General features: G+C 38.6%; 1 protein-coding gene across 1 annotated transcript in view; it reads right to left on the bottom strand.

The window, feature by feature from the left end:
* The window catches only part of RALYL (RALY RNA binding protein like), a 191,446-nt gene extending 170,282 nt beyond the window's left edge, over positions 1-21,164 (bottom strand). Inside the window, exon 1 of the mRNA XM_086466015.1 lies at positions 20,906-21,164. Coding sequence (XP_086322141.1) covers positions 20,906-21,161 — 256 coding nt within the window. The 5' untranslated portion in view covers positions 21,162-21,164. The remainder of the gene's footprint in view (positions 1-20,905) is intronic.
* Between the last annotated feature and the right edge of the window lie 1,000 nt (positions 21,165-22,164).

Here is a 22,164-nt window from a genome sequence, read left to right as displayed (position 1 = left end):
AAACACTGCCTTGTTCCTGCTGTGCTGCATCAGGACCCATGGAAGAAACACGCATCTCTCAGTGAGGCACAGAGGAATGCTTTGAAGGTGCTGATTCAGCCCTGGGGGCATAAGGACAATACAACAGTGATAGGCAGCAGTTAATAAAAAACTTAGCTAAGCTACTTTTTTTAAAGCTCAAGTTTATAGTCACAAGGGGACCCTTGGCAGGCCTACCCTTCTTATGTCAGAACAAACACAAATGGTTATAAATATTCAACATATAAAGAGTGTTGCAGGGGAAGAGTAGGTATATTCCCCTTGCAAACTTAAAATCCGTAACTACTTTATGGCAAGTACATTTTAAATTTAATGAACAGAACCGAAGGATGATGTACAGTGCACCTAAAGGGGCCTAGAAGCACTGCACAAGTAATGGATGGCATACTGAAGGATTTAAAGTTCTTCTAGAAGCTAAGTAAAAAGTAAGGACAGAAGAAAAATGCTAAATATTTCAGTCAGGTCAGCATGCTGCTCCTTGGTGTACTGACCTTACTCTGCCAAGGGGTGCCCTGGGAAAGAAGCCATAGTTTCAGCTCCCTCCTGCTTCTTTCCTGCAACCACGAGCTTGACCTTCGTGCTGACAGTAAAGGGAAAAGGAAAATCATTGGAAAGCCTCACCTTTCCTGCAAACCTTGTTGAGTACGATTGATTGCCAGCTAAAATTTGTAATCTAGTCCAAGAACACTCTGATGAACATGTGACTGTTCTCCCCCAAGTGCAAAGGGTGTCGTCTCACATAGACCATCAATAAATACATACATGCATAAACAAGGCAATTCTGTAAAGAGGTGGATGCAAAATAGTGAGGAATTCCTCACCCGCCATTTTTCTCCAGCCTCTGCTTATATTCTGCATTTTGCGTACGTCTTTTTAGCCCCTCGTCACATTTTCATCCCCCACATTTAAGCAAGTGCCATTCAAGCTGAACCAATGTCTGGGTCGTGGTTTGAATGTTTGAGTCATTTGAAGCTGATTGATGTTCTTGCTCCCAGGTGTGACTGCAGCTGGGCCTGTGGGATGTGGGGAAGGATCAAACAAAAAAGTTTAGATTCTCCCGCCTTTTTTGAGTGTGAAGTCAATGGGCTGCTCTCACACCACCTTCAGTACACAGCATGGTCAGAGCCCAAACTTTTGGATCAAATGCGTTAGGAACAGGAGCAAAGTAACACCAAAATCAAATGGATACAGGTCAATACCAGCAATGTGCAAGCATTTCTATTCAATTCACAAAAAAAGATGGGAGAAAAGGAAAGGGGACAAAAAATGAGTTGCACTATTGTCCTTTCCCTGCCCTTGGCCAGATAGCTGCTGCTGAGGTTTTACCCTACCATCTCCAAAACTTCGGACCTTGATGGGCTACAGCACGAGCACGGAGCTCTTGGAGCTCTCTGCTGACTGGCAAAATTGCTGAGAGGCCTCTTCAACTATGGAAAAAGAAGAGGGTGTATTTTCAGCCAGATGTGGGGTTGGGAGAGGAGCAGAGCTGTCTGGAGGGCACAAAATGATTGATGTGGGGCTGGGAAGCATATAATTAGTTGATGTTGCTATACTAAGAATGCATAATAAATTGCTGTAAGTCTGGAGGGACACAGATTAATTAATTGGGGCTTAGGGAGAAACTGGTGCTCCTAGTACCACTGGGCAATATTTTATGCAAATATGTGTAATGTTATGCAAATTAAAAATCTACTGGGGTTTTTGTGCCATAAGATACTGACAGAGATGTGCCTGCATTGTAAAACAAATTCCCTCTGCAGCTACAGCCTGACTAGAATTGGGTGAAGAAGGTAAAAAGTATGTATTTTCAAATATTATACTGTTTGTAAAATTCCATATTAAAAGTACTTTCTACTGAGATGCACAGAAAAGCACCTCATTTCCACGTATGCTTTTATAAACATGTATGGGGCTAAATAACTAACTGAAAAAAAATACAGTAATGAAACTTTTGAAATTATTCGAAGACCTCTGCGTGGCTGAGCTCTCATCCGGCAAGATGTGCTGCTTGGGAAGAGAAATTACAGGATGCCCATGAGGGGAACAGCATTTCAGGGTAATGTGAGAGGACTGTAATTGCTACATTCTGATATAAGAGAAAGAGAAAGAATCCTGGCTGCAACTACTAAAATAAGGATCTGAAATATGAGGGCAGTAAAACCCTAATCTTTTCTGACCTGGTGTCTGCCCAGACACACAGTAAAGAACCATCAGGGATTAATCATTTGAGGAAGGAATTCAAGAAGAGTTATCGTATTCTCTGCTAAATTTTGCAAGACTTCTGTGAAGAGAAAACATTCGGGGACGTGGCAGATGTGTGATCATCATTTGACGTACTGCGGTAATTTAAAGTAGAGCATAGCTACAGAAGAAAAATGAGATCACTAATGGAAGTTTCAAGAAGCAGTGATTCTAGCAAGAACAGTGCACTTTCTCCAAACAAATTTGAGTGTAACCCTCTGCACCGGGATTAATTTCATCCTAAGAAAGAAACACTTAAGACATTAAGTGTATTAAGCTAATGGCATTATTATGTTGTCTGTCTTTTTTCTCCTAAGGACAAATAACTTTGTGGCTATGATGGTCAGAAATTTGGGTGCAAATATATCTCTGCTTGTCTGGAATGAAAAAGCAGCTTGCCATAAAATAGAAGTTATAGGCCTGATGGGGATATTGTTTGCTTCTATAGCACAGAAAGCTAAAATGAGATTGATCTTATGCAGAATTCTTAAATTTTCTTACAGATTGTTACCAGTCTTGTTAATATCTAGCTAAATGTAAAAAAGACCTTGTAAGAAATATATACTAAAAAAAGATATTCTGTGGTGTAGAAAGCTCAGTTTTCTAAATCCCATTCACTCCCTCGTATATTTAATTGTAAATGTCACTGGGAAAAAGCTACTTACTTCCCTTGGCTAAATTTAGCCAAGTTTGTCGTTAGGTGGATATTGCTAATCTAATTTATAAAGGTGCTGACACAACAAGACCATTTGTGTAATTTCTATAGATTTGTTATTAATATCAGGCATAAATCACTAGAGATCTTAATAAAATTAAAAGCTTTCCTTTTTTTCTTGATTTATCCAAATAGGCTGCAGAATCTCTGTCTTTGGAGGTTTCTATGGCTGGTCCAGACAAAAAATTCTAGTCTAATTTGGTATAACAGACCACAGAACCTCCTTGAATTATTTCTGGGCTGAGCTAGGACAAATCCTTTATAATAACATCCAATGATCACTTTAGAAATTCTGACTGAAATTTTTGGTGAAGTGTTCCTAATGGTCTCACTGTTAAAAATGAGCCCTATTTTGAGGTTTGCTTTTTCTCACTTCAGCTTCCAGCCTTCAGATTTTGTTACACCTTTCCCTCTCATGCTGAAGAGCTGATGATCATCAACGTGTTAGATGTAATACTCAGAGCAGTCACACTTTTACTCTGACTCCTATTTTGGTATTTATTTTCTATTTTGATATCAATGTCCTGTTTTCTTCAACATTTATTAGCCCCAGCATCTTTATTATTTATATAATGTTCATTTTTTTCTAGTGGGCGTGCTTGCAGGGCCCACCCTTGGCAAACAGGCCAGGACAACAGCAGCCGACAAGAGAGGATTAAGTGTGAGGATGTGATTGAGTGGGATGTCCAAACTGCCTGAGACGGTGTTTGCCCAAAACTGATCTAGATGGAGATCTAGAGAGGAAAACAACCATTGACCAGATTAAACGGTAACTGGGGAATTACCAGAAGACTTTTGGGAAAAAGGTCTGCTAGTCAGAAATGCAAGTGAAATACAGATTTGTAGTGGGCAGGAGAAGAGGGGAGCAGGGCAGCAGGGGGGTTGGCGTGACCCTGCTGGACGTAGCCCCACGTCCCAGGGGCTCTGCCTGGGCCTGGCGGCATGGCCTCCCCATGGGCACCCCAGGCTTCTTTACATTAAGGGTGCCAGAGCACTGGAACAGGCTGCCCAGGGAGGATGTGGAGTCTCCTTCCCTGGACCTACTCAAAACCCACCTGGATGCAGTCCTGTGCGACCTGCTCTAGGTGACCCTGCTTTAGCAGGGGTTTGGACTAGATGATCTGCAGAGGTCCCTCCTGACCCCGACCGTTCTGATACCATTGTGTGATCTGAACACATCCAACAATTTCCACCCACAGATACATAGATATTGAAACTAAAACAACAAACACCCCACATTTCTTCCCAGCGATACATTGATACATTTCTTTTAAGTTCTTTATACTTAAAATACTCAGAAATCTAATCTAATTTAATTTTTTACATACACTATTGTTTTGTTTACCTACAGCTTTCTCAGATTGTGAGTTTTTAATGGTGTGTTTTTAAGCAGATGAGATTCTTTTCATGATTATTTCTCTTTTGGCAACAATTAAAATATTTTAATAATTCGTGATCATATTCATATTTGCCCCTTTCAGCTCTTTCTCCAAATTGAGCTTGCTCATGTCTGCTTTCAAGGTTTATAAAATTGGTCTTTATGAGCAGCAAGTATACTAAATAAGAGCAGCTTGTGACCACTTGTACTTAAGCAACCAATGCATATTTGTTCCATAATTGGATCTTCTCTATCTATGAATACTGATTGCTTCTGCAACAGGTTTTGGAATTAGGAAGTTGCATTTTGCAATAGATAGACATTTGGCTTGAGTTCAAATTGTGCACAAGAAACCTCCGTGAAGTATCTGTTTTCTGTCTTTTAACTCAGATTTTGTACTCCTCTCTTTCCCATTACTTTTTCTACTTTATTTAAAAAAGTAAAATTCAAGTTAAATTTCTAGATTCTTGAAGGACACTAAGACATTCTCTTCTTACCAAGATGTCAAAAGCATAATGGCATGTAGTCTGAAGGATGCTTTATTGAAGTGAATAAACTGGGATCTGAATGCCGTACCATGGAACTTGCTCTATTTTTTTTTTCCTTGCTGTTCTCATTCTATATATATTAGGATGGGTGCCAAGCAATCATTAGTAAGCACTTTTCATGTCTTTGTGTCTCAGGAAATGCTGACTCGATGAAAGGTTAGGTGACTAGCCTTCATTTCTGTAGACATAAAAAAATCATATGCTGAAATGAGTACAAAATACGGTAGCCATCATTTCTTTGGGATTTTCATTGTCTCAGCTCATGAATTTTATACCTTCTTATAAATTCTAAGAACAATTTGACATTTTCTGCTAGTGTCACAGAGCCAGAGGATCCCTGTGAATACTAATGAACTTTTACTGGAATAAATATATTGTGTACAGTGATGATGCAGTTCACTGTCAAAGTATCTCACTACAGATATACTGCATACCATCAAAGTTTAAAACAGATGGCTTGGAAGACTACTGGTAATTTTACATAATCACTAGGGAAATTAAAAAAAAAAAAAGATTACATTCCCTGTGAATTACTGTCCCCGGACTGCCCTTTCACAGATTCATGGAGCACAGGGACGAGGACTGGGAGAATACTGAACCCTTGCAGGAGCTGAAGCTGCTGTCTTGCTCCTGAGACTGGGGTTAAATCCATTAGTACCTGCAACACCAAGCCAGGCCCTGAACCCATCTCCCTTTCAGGCATGGCTTCCAAGGCAATGTACAATGCCAGAGAGAAAAGACATGGAGCTACAATAAATTATGGTGCTTTACCTTTCCGCTCAGTTCACTGAATATGGATCATGGTGAGATAAACTCCAGTTGTTCGGCATTTTATAAAACATTCCTGTCCTGCAGCTTATGCACTTTAGTCATATTGTCCAATCACAACTGAACAAATCACGTTTTTGCTTTTGTAAACTGATAGCACTTAGGACAATGTTACTACAAGAAAACTGGACTGAATGTGTCTTTTGTCATGTTTGAGGCAAGCAAGTCAATGAGGAACTGCCAAATCTTTTTTTGTCTCTCATCAGAAAGTGCCACAGGAACCTGATTCAGAGCTTTTGCCATACCTGGTATGACCAGGCAGCTCTGCACCTCCATCCTTACCAGGGTGCCGACCCCTCAGCGGGAACTAAAAGTGCACAGAATTGCTAGAGCACCCTGTTAGAAGCTGAAGGGCACAGCTCTGAGGAACATGGGAAATAGCAAGGGTCCAAGAGCTGTTGATTAAATAGATACTTGCTAGGGTGAGGAAAAGAAGAAAGTAGATTTTTCTGGGAGAGGTAAATAAGAACTGGAAATGGAGGACTTTTATTGAAAAGGTCAAAGTATGTTTTTGAGCTGAGTGACTCTATGATGATGGGCAAAGTAATGATACCAGCATAAAGAACAAAGAATCTATTCTTCATAAGTATGGTAAGTGTTAATAAAAATCAAGGGTGTCAGGATGAAAAGCAAAGGAAAAAAGAGAAAAAGTGATGTAATGGGAACATTCTGTTTAAATTAGCTTTGTTGCTATTAATGAATTTCTGTTCTACTGTTGGTAGAAAAAAAAGAACAGGATTTTGTGGTGAAGCTGGTATTGTTATAGTCTGCTATGTTATGATCAATATGTTCCTTATGGAAATAGTGTCTTTTTCTTTCTTAGTTTGTTGTCGGGGTTTTTTAAGACATTCTTATAGAAAAAGACTTTTTCTAGAATCAAAATAGTTTTAAAATTCCAGCAGATTAGATTGAAATTATTACATCATTTTGCAAAACACTAGACAAAGGCAAAAAAATCACAACCAGTTTGATCATTTAAATCTAAAAAAATCCCTTTTTTTCTTGCCTTTTCTTCCTTGTCTGCCTGTGAATTTAAATACATCGAACCCAAAATTTAAGACTAGGAAACAAATAAAGCAGCAGTATGTGCCAATTAACAGAAAATAAAGACCTCTAAAGTCAGGCGATAAAAATTCACAACTGCTTTTCCAGCTGCTGCAATGCTAGTATGAGGGTTGATTTTATCTTGCTGTTATTTGATTGTTTGCATGTAACTTTTCTCTAATAATTTGGAATAAAACCTGGCCACGAAACAAAATGAACCCTCAGACAGCAAAAAAACTAGAATGTCAACCACTCTTATCCACAAAACTAGCCTGTCTTCCACAAAAGTGGTGGCATGGAAGTGTTTCCATAAACTCTGTTTTCATGCTTTTTTGAAAACATTATTCGAATGGAATTTTAACTGAGGTCAGGATGGCTTAAGCTTCAGCACAGTTCACTTTGGTTTTTTTCATACATAGTTGCTTGAAATGTAAAGGTTGGGGCACAGTGTTTTTACGCACATGGTTTCGATAGGAAAACCACATGCAGTTGCACTGTTAAGGTTTTGCTAATACAATGTTTTAAATAATTGTTCTCAGAATAATGGCCTTTTAAATTAAAAAAAAAAAAAAAAAGTAACCTTTTTGCAGTTAAAAGTACCCCAGACCAAACCAAAATAATTTGATACTCTCTATAAAGTCAATAATTTGCTTAAGACTTGGGTTTGGCTTTATTTACACAGTTGTCAAATTTCATTGCTGTAAGTCAAGACACAACTAGGTCCTTTCAAACTTTGGCAATTGGAACTGCTAGAACTGCAGCAAGATCATTTAGCACCAAGCTTGATTTTCAAAGTTGGACAAAGGCAAGTAGTAATTTTCACAGTACATGTATCAGTTAGGAGTGACTCTTTGTCACTCTAGAAGGATACTTTGTCCCATTTGACACATGCACTAAAGTATACTAGGTAAAAAACCAAACCAAAACCTCAAGAAACTAACAAGAAGTCCCAACAGAAAAAACAAACCCAAACCCCTTTTGCTAGATTTCTGAATTTCTAAAACTGCATCTGTTTAAAGTAACCTCTTTATTTTTTTAATCAGTATTGTAATCGCGCCTTTTAAGATGCATTTTTAGATAAGGAGTTCCAATTAAAAAAAATCTTTCACCTTACATAAATAATTATTTTCTTCCAAATCTATCTAACTCTATATCCAATAATTCTTGTTTCTATAATATATTGTTTAATTTCTTTTAGCCCAGCTGTTTCACTAGTGAAGAAAAGGAACACCCTACCTACTACCCCTACAGCCCAATTTCTAAGGCCCCATGGTTTAGGGATAGACAGGGACACTTTTTTAGGAGGAAATAAGGTGGTAAAGGGGCAAAACCTGGAAAAGGTTGAGGGCAAGAAAGGGAATATAAGGAGAAGCAAATCATGTTCTCAACGTTTTTGGGAGGTCCCTATTCAGGAGCCCTGTGCCTGATCTATGCAGCTTGGAGCAGGACAATAAATCTGTTGCTGCTCCAACACATCAGACCTACTTCTGTGGTCAGGATGGACCTTATTGTTGAAGAGGGACCAATGCGGTAAGACAGGCTGGACAATTACAAGCAAATCCTCCTGGGACCCACGTCCAGACTCACGAAGGACAAGATGACTAGGAGCAGCCAGTGTATTTACTGAGGCAAATTATGCTTGACCAGCCCAATGAGCTTATATGACAGTTATGAATGGCTATAGGGATGGGGGAAGAGGTGATGTAAGTGCTCTTCACTTTGTCTTTAGCAGAGTCTTTGATGCAAATCTCCTATAGCATCCTTCCAGACAAGACTGGGAGGTATGGACTGTGTAGGTGCATTATAACACAGCTCAAAACCAACCTGAGTGTCACTGCTTTGAGTCAGTCCTGCTTTGAGCAGGAAGTTGGGCTAGATGACCATCAGAGGTCCCTTCCAACCTAAATTATTCTATAATTCAACAATTCTATAACAGTATCAAATCAAGGGATAACGTTTGGCTGAAGAAATCATAAAAAAGATGTATTTTTATGTGTCTTTTTAAAATTTAAGATGTTGAATTATCACATAGTGTACAGCTGAGAAATGAATCACATCCTGAAATGGCTTCAGGTTTCACCACGTACAGGTTTTCCTGTCATTTAGTATCTATTTGTTTGTTACCTACTGTTCGTTTCACACTTGCTATTTTCAGTCAAATACTGTGTCCCTCGCCTGGAAGACTAATTAAAGAGACATAGATTTCATGAAGCGAGGAGTGACCTTGAGTCCAGAAAACATAAGGTAGCAGAAGAACTAGAAAATATTATACACTTCCCAAATTCGTTTCCAGACCTGGAAGTTACCACCAGACTTCAAATTCTTTAAATTCTATTCCTCTTTTTCATATTTCTATGAAGCATCAGAAGCAGACTTAAAGAAAGCACAGAAGAGTTAAAATTTGCCATTTAACCTCAAACAGTAGAAGAGGTGGGACAGATGCCTACAACAAATTACTGCAACAGTCAATTGCAAATGCTCCCTTTTCAATGAGATTTTAACAACTGTTAGGAATGACTGTGGTCATAACAAAAGTATTTGAGTAACATCAAATCAGTGAACACTTACATGGCAGAGAAGATGAGATAAACAAGTAACAAAACTAGGCTAAAAAAAAGAGCATCAAAATACTGAGGTTGACACAAAGGAAAACAAAGTATTTTAAGTGTTTAAGCACACCATCTCACACCTCAAAAAAAAAGAAAGGAAAAGAGAAGAGGTCTTACTCATGGTGGCAGAGACATTCAAGCAAGTTCTGTTCAGCTTTCATAGATACATAAAATTAAATGTGGGGTTTTTTTGGTTTGTTTGTTTTTGTTCTTTTTTTTTTTTACAGTGTGATAAAAGACATTTCTGTGCTGCACAATAAAGTGGGACGTAAAGCAAGCTAACTATTGTCAAGCTACTTAAGGAACATGAAGCAGGATAGCTTCATCAGTAGCTGGCAGTTTTATCTAGCTCTGGTGTGGATTAGTTGTAGAAATGATCGTACTTCTTTTCTGGAACAAGCTAGTGTACATTCTCAGTCTTCTGTTATCTGGCTGTTATCATCTGGTGAGGGAAAGCTCAGGACTCATCTATCTAAACTTACATATATGTAAACTTACATAAACTTACAACGTATATGTCAAATTAGAAATCCCAGGCTGGGTTTGAACATAAGCAGTGTCTTCTTACAGATATATGTCATGGGTTGAGGCTGGGCTGGCCACTAACGAATGACAGACGCTCTCTATTAACCCCTCTGCTCTCCCAGAAGGGAAAGAGAGAGAGAACAGGGGAGAGAGACTTTATGGTTTGGAAAACTAAAACAGCTTTAATGAAAAAATAACAATAAAAGAAAAGATAATAATAAGAATAAGGAAATAATGAAATATATACAGTATGCACAAATATATATGAATAAATACAAAACCAATACCAAACCCAACTCCCCCCACCCTGTTGACGATACATCACCACTGATGCTGCAGGGCTGGCACTGGGGCAGTCCCAGGCTGGATCGGCAGCAGACAGGCACGAGATGCAGGAGCTGGACTCAGGCACTGGATTCAGGGATGCACGGGTTAGGATCGACGACAGCAGAACAGACAGAGTCCTCCTCAGATGTCGGCCATTGAAGAAGAGAGATTGACCCTGGTGATCCCTCAGCTTTATACTGAATATGACGTATATGGGATGGAATACTCTGTTGGTCAGGTTTGGGTCACCTGTCCGGTCCCCTTCTCCCTGCAGGTGCGACTTTTTTTGTGCTTGTGACCCTTTTCACTCCCAGCACCCCAACACGGAGTACAAGATTTAGCAGTGACCTTGGTCGCTACAAGAACAAGTATAAGCAAGGGCCTCTCTGCACCCCATTCCTTGGTACGAACTATAAACATCAGGCCTTATCGCTGCTAGAAGCAGTCACTGTCTGGAAAAACAGGCTGCTGATTTCAGAAATTGCTGTTAGTTAGAGGAGACTTAACTGAAAAGTTAAAGCACTAAAACAGAATTAGTTCTGGTTTAGCCCAAACCAGGACAATACATTATCATTTTCTAAGTAATACGAGATATTCTGTAAGGTATAGAGGGACTTTAAGGCAAATAGATGTGAAAATATTCAGCTTTATGCTAAAACCCAGACTGACTCTTTTTCAGTTGGCCTTTTGAAAATTACAAGTCTTGCCACGAAAAGAACTCTGATTCAGCTGCCGTTAATTTTCTAGAAGAGACTAAAGTCACTTAAACGGTTGTAACGATCAAGAACATGAACAGTGTTCAGTTCTGAGTCAGTAAAATAACTAGAAAATGACTTCTACTCAAAACTTCATAAGCGTATGATGGAGCTCAGTAATATTAAAATTTCTTCTGGGGGAGCGAGGAGCAGTAGTACAGAATCTGAGACCTCATTTTGTCAAATCTCCCCTTTTTTTTCTGGTGAATTTTACTTTGCCAGTATGAAGTGCTGAAAAATAACTGAGTCATTAGTAAGGTGTTCGTATTATTTTTTTTCCCAATATACATGATTTATACAGTTTTCCTGATGCAGTTGTCCATTGTTGAAGGAATTGTAGGATTAAGTGTGAAACCTGAGATAGACCCTCGATGAGAAAGAAACAGATTTCCTCTGCTATATTTTCCTTATGTGTGAAATTAAAGTAGGCTTAAGACATGAAATCAAATCTGAGATAGCAAATATGCTTTCACAAGCATTTCTTGTCCCAGTTAAGCCAAACAGAAAAAGAACATTTGCATTTTAGCTGACCTTGCTGTTAAGAAAGGAAAGAAAGAGAGGAAGAGTGATCCTAAAAGTTCATCCTGGTGAAGAGCTGCCTCCGTGAACGGAGACTATGACTGGGTGAAGGATTTTTTCTGCTGCATCAGTATTCTGGTAGGAGGAATATTTGCTATACTTGCTCCTCCAAACAGCTGAGTGATGTCTTGGGAGGGAAAGCTATTTCATGGGTTTAACAGTCATAGTCCAAAAGAAAAATGGCAGGGCTGGGATTTGCCTGGATTCTGCAGTATGTTAAAACAGCATTACTCTGTCCTGTCACACATTCAGTGCTGAGTGCCCGGTAAGGAAAAACCCCATACTTCCAATTGCAGAAAGATAAATATTGGCAAGTCAGTTTTAGATGAGAAATCATCTGACCCGTGACTGTTCCACACACCATGGAGCAGATATGAATTTCTCCGTATGCCTTTTGGAAGAAGGTCAGCAAGTGAAATATTTTAACAAAAGAATAAAAAAACATGAAGATGTGGCAAGCACACATATAAACCCAGGTGGCATGATATTAGCAGTGCTACCTCCATCAGTACATGATGAAATAGTGAAGAAAGTATTGTCAAACGATCAAGAAGAAAATATCAGACTCAGTCCAGATGAGATTCTATTTGAAGTGAAAGAAGCCAAACGCATGGAAGACAGTCTATCAAACTCAATCAAGCTAGAGCATGCAAAGAAGAGAAGCTGTGGGCAACATGACATCTCCTAGAACAACAAAACCAAAAATTGCAAGCATCCTAGAGATAATTCTTCTTTTTATACAGCACATCCCACATGAAACACTGAGACAAATGTTATGAGAACCTATCATGACAGTGTTTTTATCAGTGCATGATGTTATGACAGTTCAGAATGAAACATTCTAGAATAGCTATACAGTATATATTAATGATCCCTGCAATCACTAATTAAAGCAAGTATCTTTAAGAAAAGGTACAGGATTTTGTCTGCCACAACGGAAAACTATTTTTGTAACTTCTTATAGAGCTACAACAGAAATAAAACAGAGTCATGTTCAAACCAAGAAGGAGCTACTGTATATTGTTTGCTAAGAAAAATAACCTCATCAAGATATGCACAGAGTAAAGGCTGAAGTACTGGGAACTTCGAGATAACATAGTCTAAAGTTTTGAAAAGCAACTACAAAATTACAACAGATATTTCAGACCCATGAACAAGTAATATTTTTTGCAAGCAAATTTGAGAGATTTAAAGTATGGCATGTTATGAAACCCAAGGAAGGATCAAATGATGAAAAAAAAAAAGTAGCATTTAATGCAGATGAGACCTTGTGCTATATATAGACATGTCAAGCAGCAGAGAAGAACACAGAAAGATCCCATAATAACACCTTGTACATGATTTTAAAGATGAGCTGACCATGCAGAAGACTAAGTGAACCTTAATATGCATCTGTATACAGCCTTGAAGGAAAGCTTTTCCTACAATAACACCTGCTGATGCCAAGCAATCAGATCATTATTCTTGGCATTATAACAGAGGAAATACTTAACATTTGCATGAGCTGACATCAGGCTGTTAAGAGTACAAAACCTTGTGCCAGGCACAACTTTGCAAATTTTATTTTATCATAGGTTAAGAATACATGAGGAATTTCACAGGAGGAGACCCCAAGCAATCAAGAGGGAAAGCTTTGCTCTCATGCTCATAGCCAAACTACTTTCTTAATACCCACTTGGTACTTTTCTGAACATGAAAAAGTTTTAGATCTGCCAGAAAGTCAGATCTGAATTGTAGTTGCAGTTTTCATAATGAGTTAGAGTGACTAAGTCCCACTAAGAGAGAAACAGAACATCTGTAAGATATGGGGAGTAAAACTCACTCATTCTTATTCTAGGTGTTTTCAATCTAACGAAATGGCTCATTCCATTAAAATATGGATTTTTATTATGTGATGAAACATCCAGCTTGCTCTTCTGGAACAGGCATACATCATTTGTGCAATGGTGTGCTGCCCTGAACCACTGATAGCGTGATGATTGTTAAAAATAACCCTTCCTTCCTTTGTATGCATGGATAGTACTTGAAATTGTTCACATCAATGTGACTGTAAGTTGAGAAAATACTGATTAAAAAAACACACGACAAATAGGACGATGGAGTGACAAGTGTTAACCATCTTTTTGGGTTCAAGACCATAAGGCAAGACAACTGGGTTATACTGGTGCAGCATAGTCTACTGTTATGGCTGTAGACTATAGCCACAATGGTCTTCAATGATGCAACAATAGAATGTATAAAAGTATTGGGAGACACTAAAATGTGTAACAGGAATGGACATATGGAAATTATCTGGTATCAGAAGAGCCCTATAAGCAAAGATCAGTGGTTGTATCCAAGGTCCCCTATAGTGAGACCTGACACTAGTGTCTGCTTCTACACAGGCTGCACCAAGACCACAACAGCATGGGTAAGCATCAAGAAGGTGGAGACCTATGAGAGACATTCAGACAGGGTCCCTGTTCTGCATGCAGGAGCAGGCTGAAACAGGATTACACTGGTTCCCAAATATAGGAACAGATTGAAATAGGATTAAAGGGTCAGTTCTAGTGGGTAAAATTTAACAACCTCCAAACCAAGCTGGGAAGTTAATGGATAATTTTTCAGAAGTTCTGTAATGTTCTGTTCATGCCTGAGGGCTGGATGATGAGGACATTGACTAAGATGTGATTTAGTGAGAAAGACTTTAATAAAGACAGCACAGGTCTAAGTTGATATCCTTAGTTTCACTCTAGGTTCCTAAGACATGGAAGGCAATACTTTCATCATGACCACAAACACACAAAATTCTTGTGGGTTCTGTTTGTTTGCTTTTGTAAGAAGACTACTTGGTATTTAAATGTATCATTGCTTTATGTTTTGTCCAACATAAAAAATATTGGATCAAATAAACTTTCTTAAAACCTGACCTTGATGACGTTGACAAGCTATTTTACAATAGTAACTGATCTCCTTGGGGAAATAGTCAGCAAATAGTTACATGAGTTCAGCAAACGTAAATGTCACCCCCACAATAAGCCAACATCTGTGACATCTCACAGGTTTTACACGTTTGAGGATAGGTTTACGGATAAATATTTCCTGCTGATTCAAATATTTCCCTATTTAAACATATTATTTTGGTTTAACTTACATGATAATATTCAATCCTTATACAGCATTTTGCAAGTGTGTTTTTGCTTTTGCTTAAACACTATTCAGAAAAGAGTGGATTTTCATACTACAAGAATGTGTTGAAAACCATACAATATATAGTTATTACTGCTTATCAGGACAATATATAGTTGTTACTGCTGATCAGAACTTAATACCTTGCTGCGTAAGTCTCACTTGGATAGACAGTTATATGCATATTACTGAGTTACAGTTCTCAGATTATTTACTCATAGTGCAATGCTGATAAGTACAAAACATTAGAATGTGCATCTGCAAAAGTTACAATAGGCCAAAGAATCTTCTATGAAGCATATTGCCCCTTCTGGTCCAGTAATGTGGACTTGCAATATCCAATCTCTTAAAAGTGTATGACTCAAAATACAGTTTGAATCTATAATTAATTATTACATGTATATTTGCTTTTTAAATGTCTTATTAAAATAAACATTAAAATACCAAAACATTCCCACTTTTTCATTGTACCAGTGCAATCTCTGGGGCTTCTCTAAGACAGCCATTGCCCTTGCCTAGAGTGTTTTGACGCACACTGAAACTCAAGCCTTTACAGACTTGCCAGAAGCAAAATAAGAAACCTTTCCAGTTGCTCCTCCACTATACACTTTAAAACGAGAAGCACTGCTTTCCTTTTACCCTGAACAGGTATATCCTGCCATCATGGTAGCTGGATGTAGGTGGGGAAGAGTAACAAGATTGCTTCAGTAAGTCATGAGTTATGTTTGTACAAGTGAATGATTGTTGTGCTTGTGTGCTACTTACTTAAGGCAAAATTAAAACTGAATAATCACGAATTCAGTTTTTAATTTCCTTTCTTAGTGTACCATTGGTTTAAAGAAAGCTTAGTCATCAAGAAAATTTGCATAAACACGTCATTTTTCAAGCCAAAGTGCATTTTTCACAAATGAGTTCACTAAGGCAGCATAAGTATTTATTCTTTTTTAAATACAAACATTCATGACATAAATAATGTGGTCTGGATTTCAGATTGAGGTGAACAATTGATTCACTGCGGATAGTCCTAGTTCTGCAAATATGTAGTTAAGACTCTCAGTGCTGCTAGACATTAGAAATATAAAATAGAGAAGATCTGTTCTGAGTAGAGGCAAGGGAAACAACAGGAAAAACAGCTCTATTGTCACATCAATTCAATTTACAACAAAGGTGTATGTTGAGTCTCCCTAAAGGTTCTCTTTATTACCTGCTCTTCTCCTTGGACGTTTTCTGCTGGGTAGTGATCATTTAGAAAGCCCCTGCAGGGCTTCTGTGCTTCTCAAAAGGATGTGCAATAGAGTATGTCACCCAAAATAATTATCTGCAACCGCCATCTTACCTTCGGGTACATGTCAATATGCGCTGACTTGGTACTCAGAGACGCATCTAATTTAGACCCGAAGGCAGATGTACGTGAATAATACTTACAGCAACACAACAGGATTGAAGCTACAGTGAAACTAATTTATTAGTTAAAAAGCGCATCAACTGAAGAACTACAGTGTCTTTCATACTCTAAGTATTGTACTCTTCTTCCTTTTCCTCAGCACCCAAGAATGACATTCCACAGTGTCTTCAAGAAAACAACAGAAGAGACCAAAAGTACCAGCCCTGCAGCATTTCACTTGCTTTCTCAAGGTGCCTATAAGGTGGCTCAGGTCTTATTCTGGTGCAAATCAAAACATATTCTGAGCTTAAAGGAATTATGCTGGTTTAAAAATCTGCATGAAAGTGGAAAAAGATTAGGTCATATAATTATAAAATACAAGGTTATGACCTATATACCAAGCAAAGCAAACAGGCATTATGATGTAGAAGTCGCTATGATAGCTATACCAGAATTTTAGATGGGAGCTGTTACATCTATTTGCCAAATGTGTAAGGTAAATAGGAATATATAATATAAAGTTACAGAACATTAAATGCCTTTTACGTGGCATTTGACTTCACAGAATTCATGTGTGCAGAAAGGGATAAAAAAGTTAAATAGCATTGCTGTGACCCTTTTGTAGAACTACAAAGGCAGGAGAAAATGTCAGAAGAACTGTGTTCTTCACGTACCCAAAAGTTTTGTTCTTGCTGCAGCTCACTCCTCAGCTCACGCCTGCAATGAGGGACTTTGGAGCAATGACTTGCTTTGCAGCAAGTGCATCTCTAGTTCTCCTCTCACCACAGCTGGGTGAAATCACCCTTGGTAAAGCTCATGGACAGACCCAGTACTTCCTCACAGTGATTCCTGTTCACAGTAATTCCTGTTCAACCTTGTCTCTTTGCCCTGTGTGGCAGGGAGGTGAATATGGGCAAATGTTCCCTAACTCATAGATGTGTTTAAACAGATGAAAAACTTTTGTGGTGATAGAGCACAGGAGACTACGTGTGTGTGCTCCCACAAATGGGAACATAACTTGCAGTTTTGTCCTAGACCAACTCAAACATTTTCTTGGCTCCAGCCTGGAGCAATTTACAAAATAATCATTGTGAAGCAGACTCCTGTGCCCAGTACTGACCTGTCCCTGCCCAGCGGGCAGGAAAACATGCCGTTCCCACGAAGATATAATATAATTTTGTTAAGCATGTTTTTTTGTGTTCCTTTACAATCTCTCTCCCACATCTTTTCAGAGCATGTTGCACTGCATGAAACAGAAAAATTGGAAATAATCCCAAAGCTCGTGAAATCCACTTCCCTGAAGTTACAGTATCCTCGGCATAACCGTTACACATCACTGGCCACCAAACACATCGGTAGGAGCTTGAGAGTTGTCCAAGGAGACCAGCAGGTCAATTATAATGACCCGCAGGAAGCTGTCAAGACTTGAGGACACTACCAATGCTTTAGATTTGTACTTCTGAGGAATTTGTTAAACAAAACGCCTTGTTATGTACCTATGGAGCCTGACACTTTGGGACTCCACCTCAGCATAAACATTTAGACAGGATCTTCAGCAACAGGAATTTACAGGTTAAATTTTTAATTTCAGTTACATGCATACAAACAGTTTCTGACTTATGGTTAGCGCTGCTGTACCAGGTGTCAATAATTTTGAATGGCAGGCTGCATATAAGACAGGAACTAACATAAACAGTCAGTTTGCCAAAACCATGAAAAAACTAATCACAGAATTACAGAATGGTCAGGGTTGGAAGGGACCTCTGGAGATCACCTAGTCCAACCCCCTGCTAAAGCAGGGTCACCTACAGCAGGTTGCACAGGACTGCATCCAGGTGGGTTTTGAATATCTTCAGAGAAGAGACTCCACAACCTCCCTGGGCAGCCTGTTCAGTGCTCTGGCACCCTCAGGGTAAAGAAGTTTTTCCTCATGTTGAGGCGGAACTTCCTGTGCTCCATTTTGTGCCTGTTGCCCCTTGTCCTGTCACTGGGCACCACTGAAAAGAGCCTGGCCCCATCCTCTTGACACCCACCCTTTAGATATTTATGAGTGTTGATAAGATCCCCTCTCAATCTTCTCTTCTCCAGGTCTCTCAGCCTTCCCTCATAAGGGAGATGCTCCAGCCCCCTCATCATCTTCGTAGTCCTCCGCTGGACTCTCTCCAGTAGTTCTCTGTCTCTCTTGAACTGGGGGGCCCAGAACTGGACCCAGCGCTCCAGACATGGCCTCAACAGGGCAGAGTTGAGGGAGAGAATAACCTCCCTCGACCTGTTGGCCACACTCTTCCTAATGCACCCCAGGATACCATTGGCCTTCTTAGCCACAAGGGCACACTGCCAGCTCATGCTCAATTTGCTGTCTACCACATCTCCCAGGTCCTTCTCTGCAGATTTGCTCTCCAGCAGGTTGACCTCCAGCCCCTACCTGTGCATGGGGTTACTCCTGCTCAGGTGCAGGACCCTACACTTGTAGATGAATAATGCAGTCTGAATGAAACATTTCCTTCTTTTGTGAGGAACTGAGTACTAGAGTATATAGTAGTATCAGGCATATACTGTGGGATAATCTTTTGCAAATAATCCTTTGTTGAAACAGCTTTCCACCACTGACTAACATCCAGCCCTCATTATATTACTAATATATTCTAATTCCTTTTAAAAGAAAATTCAGCTACGCTAATCAAGTTTATTTGTAGATCTGTAAAAGGCTTTTCTTGTCCCCTTTCCATAACTTGACTGTTGCTATAAAATCATGTGTTCTGTTTATTTCAGAATGCAAGGCTCTCAGGATGGAGAAGACAGACATTTTTCATCGAGTAGTTTCACAGTAATGAGTCTACCTGTTACTTCCATCCATTCATGCACACAATTTTCACACAAGTTATTCTCCTGGGTCACAATGCCAAAAAAATTTTATCTATCAGCTCCTCATTATTTTAAAGCAACTGTTAATGTCTACTACTAATAAAAAGAATTCATAGAAACAGGTTGCCTAACGAGAAGTACCACTTTTACAAAGTCATTTCCTTTGTCAAACAGTACCGATGACAACTGTATTTCATATACAGAAATAGTAAATGAGGTTTGGAACAGCTAAGAAAATTTCATCTTGCTTATTCTTTATATTCCTTGATACGTCAGGAATTGAGGCATGAAATATGCCATCACATGACTTTGCAGAATAATCAAAGTATTTTAAGATTATGCAGTTGAAACTTAGTACTGAATAAACATTCTGTTATTATTAAAAGATTTGAAAAAATCAAGTAATTATTGGTCCCTTGATTTCTTTTACAACAACTTCACTTACCTTCTATACAAAGCACAAAAGTACTTTGGTTAGAGCAAGGGCATCTCTTTGTACAAAGCACTTGGCGTATTATAGATGCCACAAGAAATACTAAAAAGGACTAGCAACAGCAGTCATAGTAATAACAGATCTATTGCCTTAGGAAAACACAGTTTAAAAAAATCTGGTCAGGCCAGTGTGCAAGGAGCTGTAAATAATGCACTGATGGCATTACATGGCCTATTGCTCAGAGACCACCGCTCCAGGAAACATCTTCTAATAATGCCATCCCACAGACTGACTTTGCTGCCTTGCTTTTATCACTTGAGTTCTTTTATTTCACTCATATATATAACTTTTCCTAAAAAAGTTGTAAAGTAATCTCCCCTAAAATGTAATTGGATTTCTTTAATCTGTTTTTCTTTTGAACCCAAAATACAGGGGTTATAAAACTTAAAATTACCATTGAGCAACTGTAACAAAGCAAAAACCCATCTAACACAAATGCCTCAATTTCTACAAATAATCAGAAAAATAGATTTCCACAGCCTGAGAAATTGAAAATGAAGAAGCCATACCCATTCTTTATGACTTGTTACAGCCAAAGCACTAGCTACACTCCACCTTCTGATATAGCCATTACACACATGGGTTTGGATCTGAGCAACACAGTTCAGAGGTCTAGTGAAAGATCACTGGCTCCTACTGAACATCTTGCTGTACTGCCCATCATTACTATATCTATGACAGACGGGATTAGGACTGTACTCCAGATGATTTTGTCATCGATAGCCTCCGTATCTAATCGCAAATAGCTTTCAGGGGTAATACAATGAGAAAACAGATCTTACACAAGCATTCATGACAATACATTAGAGAACAAAAGTGTTACACTTTTTTTTTTTTTTTTCACTTGGAGTTCAGATGACCAACGTCCACAACATTATGTGGGAATAGCTCCAACCTAAGTTTTTAATCATACACTTCTCTAAATGAATAATGGCATTACAGTTTGATTTGGTACAATTTCAAGGGCTAATAAAACTAATATTATTGCTTTGGTATAAAATCTGACACACTACTGGGCTGGATATTATTTTAGATTCCTTAAATGCAAGATAACCACAGCTATTAGATGAGTCTTGTTATATTACATTAAATTTACTAACTGGAGTTAAAATACTTATATTTTCCTCACATGAGTATGTTCACTACAGTGGGATTACATAGAGAAGTATAAAGCAGTCAGAACTGATGTATTTAATAAATCAGCAGTTTATAGCACTAAGCATTTTATGATATCTAGGTAATACCTAATACTTTGAAAATTCCACCAGATCCAACATCCTGGAAATACGTGTAGATGGAACAATCGCAAAACATACTTGCTAGTCCCCAAGGCACCAGCAGCAGAAGGTATTTCAAATAGAAAGGAAAGAGAAAAAAAGTATTTCAGTGATATGAACAAGCCCTTACCTAGTGGCTGCCCTGCGATGATCCTGGCATTCTCTCCTGCCACTGCAGCCCTTGCGTGCCTCTCGCTCATGTACTGTACAAATGCATAACCTTTGTGCACTGAACAGCCAACGATTTTCCCATACTTTGCAAAGATCGCTTCGATGTCGCCTTTTTTGACAATGGCTGTGTTCAGATTGCCGATGAAGACTCTGGAGTTGATGGACTTCGGGTCGTTCTTATTGGTGACGTTGCTGGTCTGTGTTTTGCCGGTCATGGTTGGATCACTTGGCTTTAACCCTTAAATAAAGAACAAAGAGAATTATGTTTCAAATCATACAGTTACCCTGACTTTGTTTGATTTTTCCAGCAATAATTCACTTTTCATCTTTCACTTAGGGTGAATCTAGACTCAGAGGAGTTATAGTTTCTAAAAGTTATTATCAATAAAACCAAGGTAGCACATTTTAAAATACTGTTCATACGTCAAATTAAAACTTCTTCTTTTTATAGATATAAAATGTACCAATACATCTCTTAACACAATGCTGTTATAGTGGAGCTGTACTGTAATCATATGTGGATTTCTGCTCAGAAATTCAGTATTGACTTTTTAAGTACCTAGACATCTAGAAACTGCAAAGCAAGAGAATGAATCATTATCTTATGTCAAAGAAATGACGGTTCAATGATGTGTAGGAAACAAACTCTAAAAATGAAAGACAACTCTGCTTTTGTTTGGTAAGCGTCAGGAGAGCACATTTCTCAACAGTCAAATATCATTGTGAGGAGTGCAGGACAGGTAACATACAGTTATGTGTGCAGGTAACAGCAGTCAGTATGTTTCCATCAGAACAATTTTCCCTATTAATTCAGTACAAAAAAGGAAAGAGAAAAGACAGGGGAAGCACAAGTGGCTTATGTTCGTAGAATTAAAAAGTATGAAAACAAACTTCCTTGATTATAGAAACACAGATTCACTTGCTGTATTGCTCTTTCCTCTGAGGTCATAAGTCTAAATGCATCCTGGCATATCACAAATGGAAATAGCCACATTATTCCTGGGAAAGATTTGGCAAAGGAAAAAAAACCTCAACATTTTTTGTGTTCATATAGCCTCACACTTCTGAAGTGCACCTAATTTTCTGAATATGTACGTAAATTCCACCTGCCAGCAGGTCCCTCAATTTACATCCATTTACTCAGATGGAGGTGAAACAAAAGAAGTTGCCCCATGTCACTGCTGGGTTTTCTTTAGCTATATTAGACAACAGAAATGC

Source organism: Leptosomus discolor, chromosome 5, assembly GCF_034619465.1.
Source record: "Leptosomus discolor isolate bLepDis1 chromosome 5, bLepDis1.hap2, whole genome shotgun sequence".
Taxonomy (NCBI): Eukaryota; Metazoa; Chordata; class Aves; order Leptosomiformes; family Leptosomidae; genus Leptosomus; species Leptosomus discolor.
This window is presented reverse-complemented; position numbering and strand designations above follow the sequence as displayed.